General features: G+C 52.9%; 2 protein-coding genes across 18 annotated transcripts in view; one reads left to right on the top strand and one right to left on the bottom strand.

Annotated features, from left to right (window-relative positions):
* ACAD9 (acyl-CoA dehydrogenase family member 9) overlaps nucleotides 1-14,655 on the top strand; it is a 33,603-nt gene extending 18,948 nt beyond the window's left edge. For 3 of the 11 annotated variants that reach the window (XM_002813157.5, XM_003776137.4, XM_024244382.3), the window contains 12 exons: nucleotides 861-1,035; nucleotides 2,820-2,893; nucleotides 4,101-4,176; nucleotides 5,612-5,682; nucleotides 5,936-6,055; nucleotides 7,666-7,794; nucleotides 9,728-9,807; nucleotides 10,517-10,643; nucleotides 10,885-10,962; nucleotides 11,563-11,691; nucleotides 12,284-12,356; nucleotides 14,048-14,655. In XM_002813157.5, coding sequence (XP_002813203.3) covers nucleotides 861-1,035; nucleotides 2,820-2,893; nucleotides 4,101-4,176; nucleotides 5,612-5,682; nucleotides 5,936-6,055; nucleotides 7,666-7,794; nucleotides 9,728-9,807; nucleotides 10,517-10,643; nucleotides 10,885-10,962; nucleotides 11,563-11,691; nucleotides 12,284-12,356; nucleotides 14,048-14,148 — 1,233 coding nt within the window. In that variant the 3' untranslated portion in view covers nucleotides 14,149-14,655. Of the gene's footprint in view, nucleotides 1-860; nucleotides 1,036-2,819; nucleotides 2,894-4,100; nucleotides 4,177-5,611; nucleotides 5,683-5,935; nucleotides 6,056-7,665; nucleotides 7,795-9,727; nucleotides 9,808-10,516; nucleotides 10,644-10,884; nucleotides 10,963-11,460; nucleotides 12,248-12,283; nucleotides 12,357-14,047 lie in introns of those variants that run through there. The other 8 variants (XM_063722449.1, XM_054550575.2, XM_063722451.1 and 5 more) reach the window with 5 other exon arrangements.
* The window catches only part of CFAP92 (cilia and flagella associated protein 92 (putative)), an 85,192-nt gene continuing 80,958 nt past the window's right edge, over nucleotides 11,045-15,278 (bottom strand). For 3 of the 7 annotated variants that reach the window (XM_054550567.2, XM_054550568.2, XM_054550570.2), the window contains one exon: nucleotides 11,045-11,875. In XM_054550567.2, coding sequence (XP_054406542.2) covers nucleotides 11,841-11,875 — 35 coding nt within the window. In that variant the 3' untranslated portion in view covers nucleotides 11,045-11,840. The remainder of the gene's footprint in view (nucleotides 11,876-15,278) is intronic. The other 4 variants (XM_054550569.2, XM_009238417.4, XR_010139333.1 and 1 more) reach the window with 2 other exon arrangements.

Raw genomic sequence — 15,278 nt, 5'->3', positions numbered from 1 at the left:
GCTCTGTCACCCAGGCTGGAGTGCAGTAGCACGATCTTGGCTCACTGCAGCCTCAACTTCCTGGGCTCAGGTGATTCTCCTACCTCAACCTCCCAAGCAGCTGGGAGTACAGGCACACAGCTAACTTTTTGTATTTTTTTTTTTTTGGTAGAGATGGGTTTTCACCGTGTTGCCCAGGTTGGTCTCAAACTCCGGGGCTCAAGTGATCTGCCCACCTCGGCCTCCCAAAGTGCTGGGATTACAGGTGTGAGCCACTGTGCCCAGCTGATAATTTCTTACATCTATCAGCATTCATATATCCCTGATTGCCTCATACCTTTTTTTGGTTTAACTGTTTGCTTGAATTAAGATCCACACAAGTCCCATCTGTTGCGGTTTGTTAAGGAGTCTGTTTCTGCCTCTGTCTCCCTCTGTTTCCTTTCCTCCTCCTCACCACCCTCCCGCCTTCTCTTTTTTCATTTCTTTGTAGAATTAACAAATAAATGTTGTGTGTATTTACATCTACAACATGATGTTTTGATATATGTATACCTTAAGAAATGATTAAACCCTTTCTTTCTTGAAGAAATGCAGTTGTCTGGCGGTAGAGCCTGAGCTGTTTGACAACTTTGGATGTTCTTTCCCCCTGCCCCCGCCTCCACCCTGGCCATCCATGTCCCTTAGGAAAATCCTTGCTCTGGGGAAAGTGGGCTGAGCCCTGTCCTCTGTTCACTTATGCTTGGTTGGCTTCTGCAGAGCCAAGGACCCTGCATGTCTGGCCTGAGGTCTTACTGGCAGCTGGAGCTTGATGGACAAAGACAGAGCTGAGGTGGGTCACATAGGGGTTTGGTTTTCTCCAAAGTCCATCTTTCTGTCCTCAGGTCTGGATTACCAATGGAGGACTGGCCAGTATTTTTACTGTGTTTGCAAAGACTGAGGTCGTTGATTCTGATGGATCAATGAAAGACAAAATCACAGCATTCATAGTAGAAAGAGACTTTGGTGGAGTCACTAATGGGAAACCTGAAGATAAATTAGGCATTCGGGGCTCCAACAGTAAGTAGCCCCCATGCACGCATGCGCACGCGTGTGTGTGTGTGTGTGTGTGTGTGTGTGTGTGTAAGGGGGAGACTGGCCCTTGACTCTGTCCAAATAGCAAGATAAAATGAGATTTAAATACTTTCCGTTTTTGTTAAGCATTTTAAAAAGATCAAATTAAGAATGCCACACGGGCTTTGTCTTTGTTCCTGCAGCTAAGTGCTGCTCACTTGAAGGCCTGCTGGTCATCCCCTGCTGTAGCTGCCCTAGCAGACAGACCACCTTAGAGCTCAGCTTACAGTCCCCAGCCTTTAGTTGTCTCAGTCTGCAGTGCCTGGCAGCCTGCTTCAGACTGTGGGTTGAGTTCAGGTCCATCTGGAGGCTTGTTCTTAGAGCAGATCATAAGCACCTAAGGGGCCAAGCCAAGCCATATTAAGTACTTTTTTTTTTGTCCTGGGAGGCATAGCCTCCCTCTGTCACCCAGCCTGGAATGCAGTGCTGTGATCTCAGCTCACTGCAACCTCTGCCTCCTGGGTTTGAGTGATTCTCCTGTCTCAGCCTCCCAAGTAATTGGGACTACAGGCGTGCACCACCACACCTGGCTAATTTTTGTATTTTTTGTAGAGATGGGATTTCAACATGTTGCCCAGACTTGTTTCGAACTCCTGAGCTCAGGCAGTCTAGCTGCCTCAGCCTCCCAAAGTGCTAGGATTACAGGTTTGAGTTACCATACCTGGCCACTTTTTTTTTTTTTTTTTTTTTTTTGAGACGGAGTCTCACTCTGTCACCCAGGCTGGAGTGCAGTGGCACTATCTTGGCTCACTGCAAGCTCCACCTCCCGGGTTCACGCCATTCTCCTGCCTCAGCCTCCCAAATAGCTGGGACTACAGCTGCCTGCCACCACATCCGGCTAATTTTTTCTATTTTTTAGTAGAGATGGAGTTTCACCATGTTAGCCAGGATGGCCTTGATCTCCTGACCTCGTGATCCGCTCACCTCGGCCTCCCAAAGTGCGTGAGCCACTGCACCCGGCCTTTTTTTTTTTTTTTTTTTAAATAGAGATGAGGTCTTGCTATGTTGTCCTGGCTGGTCTCAAACTCCTGGGTTCAAGTGATCTTCCTGCCTCTGCCTCCCAAAATGCTGGGATTATAGGCATGAGCCACCATACCCGACCGACCCTAAAACACATTTAAGGTCTCTGTTCATGTTGGATCAGCTCTTTGTATTGGCCACAGGAAGTCACATGGTCATACCTAGCAGGCAGGGAAAGGGAGGGAGGTCCATCCCTCCTCACAGTGGGAGAGTGCTACAGTTAGATTGCAGGGGTGCGATTGTGTTAGAGTTAAGAATTGAGACCAGTGGTCCCAGTCTACCCTAAGGCTTTAGGAAATGCTGTTCTTTCCCTCACTTTGCTTGTTTTGGCTCTTTATATGCCTGGTTCTTTTCATTCTTAAACTTCTGCTAAATGTCACCTTAGAAAAATCTGACATAGCCCTTAATAAAAATATTATTATCCACCCCCTTGCCAACCTCCATTTCTCTTTATCGTGATGCCCTATTTATTTCATCCATAGCACTGATCACAGTATTACATTGTTTTGTTTATAGCTTTTGTCTCCCTAATCAAAGTATGAGCTCCACAAAGATAGGAACTTTGTCTTTCTATACTGTCCTACCAAACACTGGATGGATGGATGGATGGATGGATGGATGGATGGATGGATGGATGAATTGCCTGCTTGCAGGTCAGATGCAGAGTGGTTTGCATTGTCAGATGAGATCTTAAATTTCATGTGTTTCAGCTTGTGAAGTCCATTTTGAAAACACCAAGGTACCTGTGGAAAACATCCTTGGTGAGGTCGGAGATGGGTTTAAGGTGAGTTGCTAGCCACAGCCCCTTGTACCAGGTAGTGTCTTGAGTGCAGCTTGTCCGCCCCCAGCTTTTGCCCTATCCCTGCTTGTAGCAGAGTAGCCTGTGCATGGCAGGTGACTTTGCATGGTTATCTGTTGGGAAATTGGCAAAATGGAGACTGGAAAATTGGCTGGCTCCTAGAAGAAGTGTATGGTAAGGATTGGGAATCTCCCTTCACCTCTGAGGCCCTATTCGCCTCGAGTGGAGGCTAGGATTCCCTTCTGCAGTGGGTGTGAGAAAGCAGCCTGTGGGCTCTGGTGAATCTCAAGCTCTGTGTACCACAACCCTGGTCTGCATCCCTGCCCTACTCTTTTCTTTTTGGACTAAGATTTATTATTATTATCAAGAGATGATTCATATGACAAAGGACTCACCATTTTAAAATATTATTTCAGTGGTTTTTAGTATATTCACTATGTTGTTCAAATATCTCACACAGAACATTTCCTCACCCCAAAAAGAAATGTTGTACCGTCCAGTATGACCCCTACCCCATCCCTTGGCTGCTACTCTTTTACTTTATGTCCCTATGGATTTGCCTGTTTGGAACATTTCATAGAAATGCAGTCATATACAAGATCCAGTCTTTGGTGACAGGCTTCTCTCACATTGCGTGATGTTTTCAAGGTTCGTCTCTCTCATAGCATGAATGAGTAATTCATTCCTTTTATGGCTGAATTCTCTTCTGTTGAGTGGAGTTATCACATTTTGTTCATCCATTCACCAGCCGATGGACATTGGGGTTGTTACCACTTTTGGCTGCTATCAGTAATGCTACTTATGAACATTCATGTCAAGTTTTTATGTGGAAATAACGTTTTCAGTTATTTTGATTTATGCCTAAAAGTAGAATTTCTGTTTGGCCCAAGTTGGTCTTGAACTCCTGGGCTCAAGCGATCCTCTTGCCTTGGCCTTCCAAAATGCTGGTACTACAGGTGGGAGCCACCATGCCCAGCTCTGGCATGTTCCTTTTGAATAATGTTCAGTGGTCTTGTGTGTGGGGATGTTGGTAGAGCTGCAACAGTGACTGAATCACCTTGTTCTGAGGCGTTAGGATGGTGCTTTCTCCCAGCTTGAGGGAAGGCAAGCTGATCCACCTGGCCTGGTCTCGTTGCGGCCTCCTCCGTCTGCCTCCTTCAGGGCCCCTGGGCTCTCCCTGTTCTCCCTGCAGGTGGCCATGAACATCCTCAACAGCGGCCGGTTCAGCATGGGCAGTGTCGTGGCTGGGCTGCTCAAGAGATTGATTGGTAGGTAAGTTAGGGACAAGGCCCTTTGTGCCCCACCCCCTGCTGCCCCGGCTCCAGCCCTGGAGGCTCTGCCATTCCCCCGGCCCCTTCCAGGCCAGTGCTGAACCAGGCCACCAGCCTGAGCTCGGTCCCTGGGCTTTTGTGGAGACCAGAGGGTCTCCTCAGCCTGCCCCTGAGGTTTGTTGTCTTCCGCATTCCTCTGTTTCACCTCTGCACGGGTGATGCCAGTGGGGGGACAGGCTTTCTGTCTGGGGTGGGGATGGGGATTGGGGAACGGGCTGTCTGTCTGGGGTGAGAGGTTGCCACTGACCAGTAGGAGCAGAGCTGCTTGGTGAGCACACACCAAGAGCCAGGCTTCCAGGATACACGGCCTCTGGTTTCCAAGGTCCGTGCCTCCTGGGTGACTCTGCATGGTGGGTGGGGAGTAGGATCGGGTTTGGAACCCAGGTCCCTGGGCCCCTGGATCTTTCCTTTGTTCTCTTCTGTCAGAATACCCCAAACTTCCATTTTCCTTTGCCAGTGAACTTAGACCAGCCCTGTAACCATCCTGGTTGTGGTGGAAGCATCTGTGGGGAAATGGGGGTGCCCGGAGCAGCACACCCCTAAGTGCTTTATGAAGCTCCTCTTTGATGCCAGGCTCTGGGCCTGTTTTGGCTTCCCTCCATTTTAGAGATGAGAAGACAGAGACTCAGAGAGGGCAAGCGATTTGTTCCAGACCATGCTCCTGGACCCAAAACGAAAGCTGTCAGGCTCCAGGCTCAGGGCTCTTCTTACTCAGGCACAAGGCCTCCGGGGAGCTCCTCTGCCGGGGCTCTGAGTGGGGCTCGGCCCTCTATACCTCCTGAGTGCACCACACCTGGGAGAGCCTGTGGAGGACATGGCTACGAGGGGGGCGGGGGTGCTTCTGCCTGGGGGAGGCACCATGTCACTCTTGGGCCCTTAGAGCTCAGCACTTTGTCACAGCCACACACCTGGAAGCCCCAGCCTGAGTATTCAAGCCAGGCGGCCCCACCTGCTTTGGTCACTTCGCTGGGTGTGAGCCTGCACCACCTCTGTCTGGGGCCTCTGTGCCTGGCTTTGTGTGAGGCGCCCTCCCCCTTCCACCTGGTTGCATCTTCACAGTGACTCTGAGGTGGGGGGTGGTGTTCAGGGAGGTGTCGCACTTGGCCTGAGGCACAGCCTGTAAGAACCATTGCCAGGATTCAAGTCTGTATCTGATGCCAAACTCTGTGTGTGGCTGCCATGAGGAGGGGTGGTTCTCCTCTGACCCACGGGTGCTGGCAAGTGGGGGTGCCAGCTTCTGGGGTATTTGACCTCAGCAGACACGCTTCTCACAGTGCCCGCCTGTGGGAAGGGTAAGGATGATGGCCATAGGAAATCATGTTTGAACAACAGAAATGTTCCAGTTCTTTCTAATAACTCTGCTCTTCCTCAGAAATGACTGCTGAGTATGCCTGCACAAGGAAACAGTTTAACAAGAGGCTCAGTGAATTTGGATTGATTCAGGTACCGATGGTTGAGTACTGTATTTGTGCATTTCACTGTGTGACATGAACGGTGTGTTCTTTTGATGTCTCTGTACTGGTGACTTCTGTGGTGATTTGGGAAGAAGACTAGTTAAGACTTTATTTGACACCAGTCACTGGGCTTGCTTCTCTCGGGCATTGAGGCTTCTGACTTACTTACTTTCTCTCCTGTTTCACAGATTTGGCTCTCAGCACATGCAAATTGCTTCTTGTGTTTTTTCTGAACACTCCAGGAGAAATTTGCACTGATGGCTCAGAAGGCTTATGTCATGGAGAGTATGACCTACCTCACAGCAGGGATGCTGGACCAACCTGGCTTTCCCGACTGCTCCATCGAGGCAGCCATGGTGAAGGTAACCCTGGCATAGCCAGAGAGCTGGCGCTGGAGGGAGGCTTGGGAAATCTCCCTCACTGTGACCTTTCAAGCCCATGCTGTTTCCTGTCATCTTCCTCCTGTCATTGATCCAGTATTTATGATGCACTCGCCCTGTGTAGCACTCCAGGGATAGGCAGGCAGCGGGGAGCAGCAGTAGGGAAGTGTCCAGTGGGCCAGTGGATCAGCAGTTTATAGCAGGAGACCATTATGATAACATCCTTTTAGAGTAATAACATTGCATCTGGCTTGTGTGAGAAAGACTTCTTTTTTCCTTAGTTTATGGCCTTCCTACTTTCTAGTATCAAAACTTTATCTTAAAAACTAAGCATATGGCAGGGCGCGGTGGCTCACACCTGTAATCCCAGCACTTTGGGGGGCTGAGGTGGGTGGATGACCTGAGGTCTGGAGTTCGAGACCAGCCTGGCCAACATGGTAAAACCCCATCTCTACTAAAAACACAAAAAATTAGCCGGGCATAGTGGCGGGCATCTGTTGCTACTTGGGAAGCTGAGGCAGGAGAATCACTTGAACCTGGTGGGGGCGGAGGTTGCAGTGAGCCGAGATTGTGCCATTGCACACCAGCCTGGGCAACAAGAGCAAAACTCCATGTCAAAAAAAAAAAAACAAAAAAAAAACAAAGTGTATGAGCCTGGGCAACATGGCGAAACCCCATCTCTACAAAAAATACAAAAATTAGCTGGCATGGTGGCACACGCCTGTAGTCCCAGCTACCTGGGAGGCTGAGGTGGGAAGAGCATCTTATTTGGTTGAGGTAGATACTAGAATTTGCTTTTGTTTTGTTGAGGGTGGAGGGTGTCATTTTTTAGCTGTAATAAAAAAGATGGCCACACTTTGGGGGACCCTACTTTGTCCCCCCCACAATTGTTTTTAAGCTGGTCTCTGGAATTGAGCTCTTGAGAGAAATGGTGAGAGGTATGGCAGCTTACAGAAGCAAACATCCTGGTGTCGGCAGGACAGTCTACCTGAAAGGTTGGGATCCTGAAGTGGCAAGGTCCCTAAAAAAATAAAAAATTGAAAACAAAAAGGCTGGGCATCTTGGACCGTGTTTGAGTCTTTTCTAGGTGCAGCCTGTGTACTGGGTGCATTTGCATGTGTTTTATCATCTCGTTTTCTTGTCACCCTTGAACAGTGACCACAGACATTAGTTTGCTGCAGGCCAGCCTCTTCCAGATGTTAAGCCTAGGGCTAAACATGGCAGTATGTCTGCCCCCAAGGCACTTATAGTGTGCACAGACAGAAAGAAGTCACGGCCGCTGGGGCTTGGCAGGAACAGGTCAGGTTTTCTCGGGAAGGGGAGATCTTAGGTGGGTTTTAAAGGAACAGGAGCTCAGCCAGGTGCAGATAGGGTGAAGGCGGGCCCAGAGGTACAGAAGGTCATGGTGGGGTAGGGAACACAAGCTGGCCAGTGTGGTCAAGGAAGGCAAAGGACTTGACCACATCACCCCTCGAGTTCCTCCCTGGCCAATCTCCTCCCCAAGCCCAGGTGCCTCCCATGCCTCCCCAGCCACCCAGCTCCCTGCAGCGTAGGTCCTCCTTTTGGAAAGGATTCAGTGTGACACCCCACAGGTGTTCAGCTCCGAGGCTGCCTGGCAGTGTGTGAGTGAGGCGCTGCAGATCCTCGGGGGCTTGGGCTACACGAGGGACTATCCGTATGAGCGCATACTGCGTGACACCCGCATCCTCCTCATCTTCGAGGTGAGTGGCCCTGCCACCAGCTAAGTTGTGCTCCACCCGCACCCTGCCTGGTCCTGAAGATGCTGCTCAGGGCCTCGCAGAGGCCCCCGCAGCCCAGGGCTGGGTCGCATGCTCTCAAGGGCTCTTCTAGCCCTTGCACGTCTCATTCCCGATTGCTGCCCTCCATGAAGTCACAAGTCTGAGGAGTCAGTTCAGTTAGCATGTGCCAGGTGGCAGGGGAGGGAATTGGGGCCACAGAGATGACTTTGGATGCTGTGTTCTGATTGTGCAGCAGGGCCGACCAAGGGGGATGACAGAGTGTAAAGAGGCAGGGAGCGGGCGTCCTCCAGAGGCAGCCAGAGTTTTGTGAAGCATGCGTTCCTGGCCCCTAGGGGCAGAAAGAAAGGGCTTCGACCAGGGCCGGGGGGAGGGCAGTTTGTCCCTAAGGGCAGGGTAATAGAGCGCGCCAGGCCCAGATGGGACTGATCTGCTGGCACAAGGTGAATGAAGAGAGAGTGAAGGGCTTTCTGGGAGCAGCAGTCAGTCCTGCTAGGTGGGCTGGGGCAGGTAGTGGGTTTGGGGGTGTTGAAGAAGGTATATGGGAAGGCTAAAAAAGTAGCCAGACTGTGGAGGACCTTGATTGACAGGAGAGGAATTTGGAAGCCATAAAACGTCTTTAAGCAGGACATTATTTGGTTGTATCTGTGTTGCGGGAAATTCCCTCAGGGGCTCAGCAAGTGCTGGACATATGGACGGGGCTCATGTGGAGAGTGAGTTGCAGGGATGAGGCCGGAGACCAGCGGCTCTCCTGCTGGGAGGGAGGGGCTAGACCTAAGAGAGCACAGCAGGATGAATGGGATATGATGGTGGGCATGGGTATACAGGAGGCAGGCCTGAGACAGGGAGAGGGTTTGGGCCTGAGCAGCAGGTCTGGTGATGAGGGGCATCATCAGCCTCTGGGAGTGTAGTCTTGTCTCCTGGGCCGTCCTGCCCAGTGGGAGGCCTCCTTGGCTGCTTTTGTTCCCGGCCTGCCCATTGGGTTCCAGCCATCTCCACTGTTGCAGTGGACATACGGGGCAAGGGCCAGCCTGAGGGCCGCTGGAGTGGTCTCAGCCCTGCAAAGGGCCTTCTCCAAAGGCCCTTCCCTCAGCCTGGGAGGGTTGGGGTTCTCCAGGGCTGGGGCGGTCAGCAGGTTTCAGGAAGCCCTCAAGGCCTTGGAAGAACACAGGGCTCTCGATGTAGGGCGGGAGCTCCTGTCTGGAGCCTGCTCGGAGCTGGGTGGTTCTGCCAGGAGGCCCCTGCAGTCCCCCCTTTTCCTGTAGGGAGTCCTGCTGTCCGTGGTGTCAGCCTGACTGCAGGGGACAGTCCTAAGTCCCTGGTGCTGGCTGTGTAGCCTGGGTCAGGCCCCTGCACCTGACGCACAGTACCATTGTGCAGAGTGGGCAGAAGCCCACTGGCCTCTCACTGATCAGAATCATGGGTTGGGGGAGTGGGGAGCATGTGGCCCTCTGGGTGTGTTGACACCTGGCACTGAGGAGGTTCTAGCTGCCACTCAGCAATTTGTGGCTTCCGTGAGGAATCTGGCCTCCACCTGGAGCCAGCAGTGTCTGTCTGGCACTGGCTGAGCCCCAGGCATCAGCACCCCTTACCACCCAGGGAAAGCTGGTTTCCATTTTAAAGAGGACCTGGAGACTTGGAGAAAGGCTTGACACATGTGAGGCTGGTCACGGAGAGGTGGGGGGTCCCAGTGGGAGCCCATGGCCATCTGGTCACTTCCCTCCTCATCCCTGTGCACTCCCTGAGCCCTGGTCAGAGCCCTGCTCCCAGCTACTTCAGGAGCAGTGGCTTCTGTGGCATGGGCAAGCAGGCAGTGGCTGGGCCTACCCAGCACACATGGCACTACCATGGCTGCCTGGCGGGGGGCAGCCTTTGACCTCTACACTACTGGCCACAGGGAACCAATGAGATTCTCCGGATGTACATCGCCCTGACGGGTCTGCAGCATGCCGGCCGCATCCTGACTACCAGGATCCAGTAGGTGCCATTGTCACCGTGTGCTTCTCAGGTCCCATACCTGCCCAGCAGGGGCCAATCCAGGGCAGTGGGAGGAAAGAGCTGCCTTGACCTGGAGTTGGGGCATGGGGGTGTGGCACAGCCTTGTGGAGGGGACCTTCCCCTGTGGTAGTGGGGGGCTTGCTGCCCAGGGAAGCCCTCGCTGCCCTGCCTTTATAGCCACACCACCCTACAGCTCCAGCGTAAATACCGTATCCCCCCTCTGGTCCCTCACACTGGAGGCAGCTGGTTTTTTCAGAACCTGAAGAATGAGAGGTGTCCCTTTAAAGGTGCCAGGCCTCACAGCCAACATAAGACCAGTGTTTCTCTTCTCTGCCCTTCTTCCCCTCGTGCTCCCCTCCACCCCCACCCTAGGGGCACAGTAATCCAAAATCACTGCTGGAGGCCAAGTACGGGTTGCTAGTAGCATTTTGTCTCCTTCACAGGAGACAGCTGCTGGGAAGCTGGCTGTGACTCCACCCCTCATGGGGGAGCACATGTGTGGCTCCCCTGAGGAGACTGGCTGCTCTCTGGCAGGTGGTGGGTTTGGGGGGTTCAGGCTGTAGCCAGGGGCCCGGCATACCCAAGCCAGAGAGGGGCACGGAGCTTCTGGGTGCCGAATGGGCCATGTTGCTGGACGGTGAGAGCCAGCAGCGAGGCCTCCAGTCACAGGACCATGGACTTTCTGCAGTGAGCTTAAACAGGCCAAAGTGAGCACAGTCATGGATACCATTGGCCGGAGGCTTCGGGACTCCCTGGGCCAAACTGTGGACCTGGGGCTGACAGGCAACCATGGAGTTGTGCACCCCAGTCTTGCGGTGAGTGGGCCTAACAGGCATACCCGCTACTTCAATGCCCTCCTGCCAGATCTCGTGGCAGAAAAGATCTCATTGTGGGGGGTCTGGGCTCCTCCAGGGGAAGTTGGGGAACACCAGCTAGTCCATGACACCCTGGATTGCCTCCCCCAGATGGGGCATCTCTGCCTGGTACCCGGGTTGTGGGACAGGACAGGGCATTGTAGGGATGAGGTGCTGAACTGAGTCCTGTCTTGGTTAATAGGACAGTGCCAACAAGTTTGAAGAGAACACCTACTACTTCGGCCGGACCGTGGAGACACTGCTGCTCCGCTTTGGCAAGGTAACCAGGCCCTCCCAGGCCTGGGTCGCAAGCGGTCCTCCAATTTGGCCAGCATTCATGAGACTACTTTTTGTCAAGCATCCTTTGGGACCAGGCCTAGAACAGAAATCTTGATCACCCTGGAGGGATGGGGTGGTGAGGTCAGGCTGACTTTGTCAGCCTGGGGCCCACTTAGCTACTCAGATGGGTACCCTTGCTGGATGAGTTTTCTGCAATGTTTTTCTGTGCACCTTTCAGGTAGAGAGGCTCCCTAGAATCGGGAGGGCAGCTCCACCTGGGGCCTGAATCTAGGGACCTGATTCGTGGGGCCCTTGCTGCTGAAGGTGACAGTAGCACAGTAAGCACTGGCTTCTGGTCTCAGCCAAGTTTCTGGGACCTGGTCTTGCCTTCACCCCCTCCCTGAATCTAGAGATCAAAGAGAAGGGAAAACAGAAGGTGGCTGGGAGCCGTTCTCCCACAACCTGAAGAGAAAGGTGTTATTGACTCCACTTTCTCAAGGAACACAGGAGACTAAGACAGGCAAAGATGCAGCCCAGGGAGGGACCGTGTGGGGGACTGGTCTAGGTAGTGAGTCCCCACTCGGAGCCTCTGTGATCCCAGACCATCATGGAGGAGCAGCTGGTGCTGAAGCGGGTGGCCAACATCCTCATCAACCTATATGGCATGACGGCCGTGCTGTCGCGGGCCAGCCGCTCCATCCGCATTGGGCTCCGCAACCATGACCACGAGGTGAGCCCAGCCCAGCCTCACACAGGGCCTGGCTGCTGCCATCTGTCCTCCTGCACTTTAATGAAGTTGATTGTTGAGGAGGGTGTGGTCGGGTGTGGGGGAGGCTGTGCAGGTTCACCATGCGGTGGCCGTGGGAGGGTCTGTGCTGCTCAGGAGATGGGGCCGTTCCCTTTCTTCTTCCTGTCTGAGAGAAGAAGGGGGTAAGTGACAGGGGTTCCTGATTCCAGTGCCCCTACCCCCAGCAAGGGGCAGACCCTGCACATTGCCCGCTCTGCTGGAGGGAGGCGGGTGCAGTCTCTGAGGACCCACTGTATACCAGGATCTCTGCCTGCACTTTCCAGAGCACCTGCAGATACCAGGATTGTGACATCTGCCTCTCAGAGGAAACAGGCTCAGAGATGTTTAGTCACTTGCTGTTGGGGAAAGGCTGTTGGGTCAGGGCTGGAATTAGAACCCAAGACGGGGTGACTCCTGAGCCAGGCCTTTTGACCCCTGCCATGCTACCCAGTTTGGCTGATAGGCTGGGTTTTTGAGGCTCAGAGGTCAGATTCCAGGAATTTGGGCATATCTTTTCTGTCCTCGGTTCTGGCAGGTTCTCTTGGCCAACACCTTCTGCGTAGAAGCTTACTTGCAGAATCTCTTCAGCCTCTCTCAGCTGGACAAGTGTGAGTGGCATGTCTTGGGGGAGGGAAGGAAGGGCCCACTTCTAGGCCCCTATTGATGGTAAGCTGTTTCTGGCCCCTGTCAAGCTCCCAGAGCCTGCTGGCTACTCACAGACCTCTGCCTTGAGTAAGGACCTGGGTAGGCCTGGGCTTAGCTGCAGCAGTGCCTGCCAGGCACTGTAGATTTAAACCTGCCCCATTCACCAAGGCAGTTGTATTTATTTATTTAATTAATTAATTAATTTATTTATTTATTTAGAGATGGAGTTTCGCTCTTGTTGCCCAAGCTGGAATGTAATGGTGTAGTCTCAGCTCCCTGCAAACTCCACCTCCTGGGTTCAAGCGATTCTTCTGCCCCAGCCTCCCGAGTAGCTGGGATTACAGGCGCACGCCACCACGCCCGGCTAATTTTTTGTATTTTTAGTAGAAACAGGGTTTCACCATGTTAGCCAGGCCGGTCTCGAACTCCTGACCTCAGGTGATCTGCCTGCCTCAGCCTCCAGAAATGCTGGGATTATAGGCATGAGCCACCGCGCCCGGCCTGCCAAGGCAATTTTAGATTGAGCAAGTGCAGAGCCCTTTGCGCAGGACCCCTGGCATCTGCCCCGCATGCCTGGCTGTATTCTTTTTTTTTTTTTTTTTTTGGAGACATAGTCTCACTTTGTCACCCAGGCTGGCTGGAGTGCAGTGGCACGATCTTGGCTCGCTGCAACCTCCACCTCCCGGGTTCAAGCAACTCTTGTGCCTCAGCCTCCTGAGTAGTTGGAATTACAGGCACGCACCACCATGCCCAGCTAATATTTGTATTTTTAGTAGAAACAGGGTTTCACCATGTTGGCCAAGCTGGTCTCCAACTCCTGACCTCAGGTGATCCGCCCACCTTGGCCTCCCAAAGTGCTGGGATTACAGGCATGAGCCACTGTGCCCGGCCCTGGCCGTATTCTTGAAGCTGCCCGGGGAAGGCTCACAAAGGGAGGAGCACCTGCTTGTACCTGATTCTGGAGACAGCATTTTACCTGCCCCTTTACCCACTGCACTCCATCCAAAATGACCTTGCAGTGCCCTGCATAGGTCTCAGGCCTTGGCCTAGAGAACAGAGGGATTTGCTCGTGCTCCCCGGTCTGTCTGCAGTGCTCTTCCTCTTCTGTAGCCACTCGACCACATCTGGGAATGCCCAGCTCAGTCTACCTCTGACCCTCACAGTCCTGTTGACCTGAGGCTCTGGATCAGTGTCCCCGCAAAGCCCAGTTGTGTTGCCAAGTGATGGGCGTAGGCGCCAGCACTGTGGCACTCGCTGAGAGTGGCATATGATTTTTTGCAGGTCCTAGCCCCGGGGTTAGCCCAGACAGGCCCCCAGTGTTGACAGGTTATGTGCTGTGGAGGGTGCTGAAATGGTTTCTCCTCCAGTGGGCTGGAATCACAGATGGACTGTTTACGGAGCAAGTGCCGGCTCCACCCCACGAGATCTGGGGGTTAGAGATGAGCAGGATGAATTCTTTGTAACTGAGAATGAAGCTATACCCCTTTATCTCCCTGCAGCCCTGAATCACTTGCTGGGGGTTTGGAGGAGGGGTTCACCCTTAGGGCTGCTTCATGGTGGGTGGGCTGACTGTGGAAAAATGCCCCCACTTCAGCCATGTTTTTCTTATCACAATGCAGAAGGATCACCTACCATCTCTCCTTTTCCTTCCCAGATGCTCCAGAAAACCTAGATGAGCAAATTAAGAAAGTGTCCCAGCAGATCCTTGAGAAGCGAGCCTATATCTGTGCCCACCCTCTGGACAGGACATGCTGAGGCAGGGGACAGTGTCCCCTGCTGCCGCCCGCCCCCACCCATGGCCCGTTGCTGGATGACTGTCACTCTTTTTTCAGAAGGTGTTGGGATTATCACAGGTTGAGCCTTTTGTTCCCCGTCTGCACCTGAAGGGTTGTCGCCTGGCCTGGGAGAGCCTCTTCCAGGTTTGGACCTGCAGACAGTGCTCTCTAACAGGACCATCACAGCTTCTGAACTGAGCCGGAGAGAGAGAATGGAATTGCTGACCCCTGGAACTGGCGGGTATTCTGGTCATTGAGGAGACACCATAGTGGAAACTGGGGCTTGTGCTGCTGCCTCCAGGGCGTGAGGTGGGTGGGGACCTGTGTCAGGTGTGGATAGCCATTTCTGTTCAACCACACATTCTCTAAGAAACAGCTTGAAAGCTGTGTCTGAGTCATTCATTTAAACTAGAAGCAGAGGCACTTAAAACATGTACCAGGAACCATTTCACAAAGAATATAAAATGTCACAATCTGTGTACTCTTAGCTTTTGCTGTACTTGTCACACTGTTCCTCAGAACCAGCCTTTAATGGGTGACAGCAGGACCCTGAGAACCACCCTTTGGTGATGGCCTCGGGTCCCCTTTGTCCTCACTCTGCAAGGAGGGCCCAGAACGCTAAGGAGCAGACACACAGTGCAGGCCACAATGCCTTTGGGGTTATGAGCCCTTAGTTTTTAAACTTCTCAGGAGATGGGGAGGCTGTCTTAGCTGATGTTCCCACCTAGGGACTTTAGTTTCTTTACAAGAACTGGCCTCTGCTCTCGAGGAGAGGATGAATGGTATCTCCAGGCCAGCAGGCCTTTGCATTTCTCCAGCCTCCCTTCTGCTGGCGCTTGAAAGATACACCAGGTCCCAGCGTGCTCACTGTGGTGGACTTTAAGCTTTGGTGTGGTCCTTGGGTGGTCTGGAGCTCTAAAATGCCTATTGTGGACATTCCCTTGAGCACAGAGAAGGCAGCCGACTCTTTTTCCTCCAAGTATATTCCCAATTTACTGTGATGCTAGAAATACGCAAGGAGGAGACTGGGAACTTGGAGAGCTGAGCTGGCTGGTGGGGCTGGCCTGAGCATTCTGCCAGGGGTTTGGTAACTAGTTTTTAAAATGGGGA

This window comes from Pongo abelii, chromosome 2 (genome assembly GCF_028885655.2).
Source record: "Pongo abelii isolate AG06213 chromosome 2, NHGRI_mPonAbe1-v2.0_pri, whole genome shotgun sequence".
Lineage (NCBI taxonomy): Eukaryota > Metazoa > Chordata > Mammalia > Primates > Hominidae > Pongo > Pongo abelii.
The sequence above is the reverse complement of the archived record's forward strand: the minus strand, read 5'-3'. Positions and strand labels throughout refer to the sequence as shown.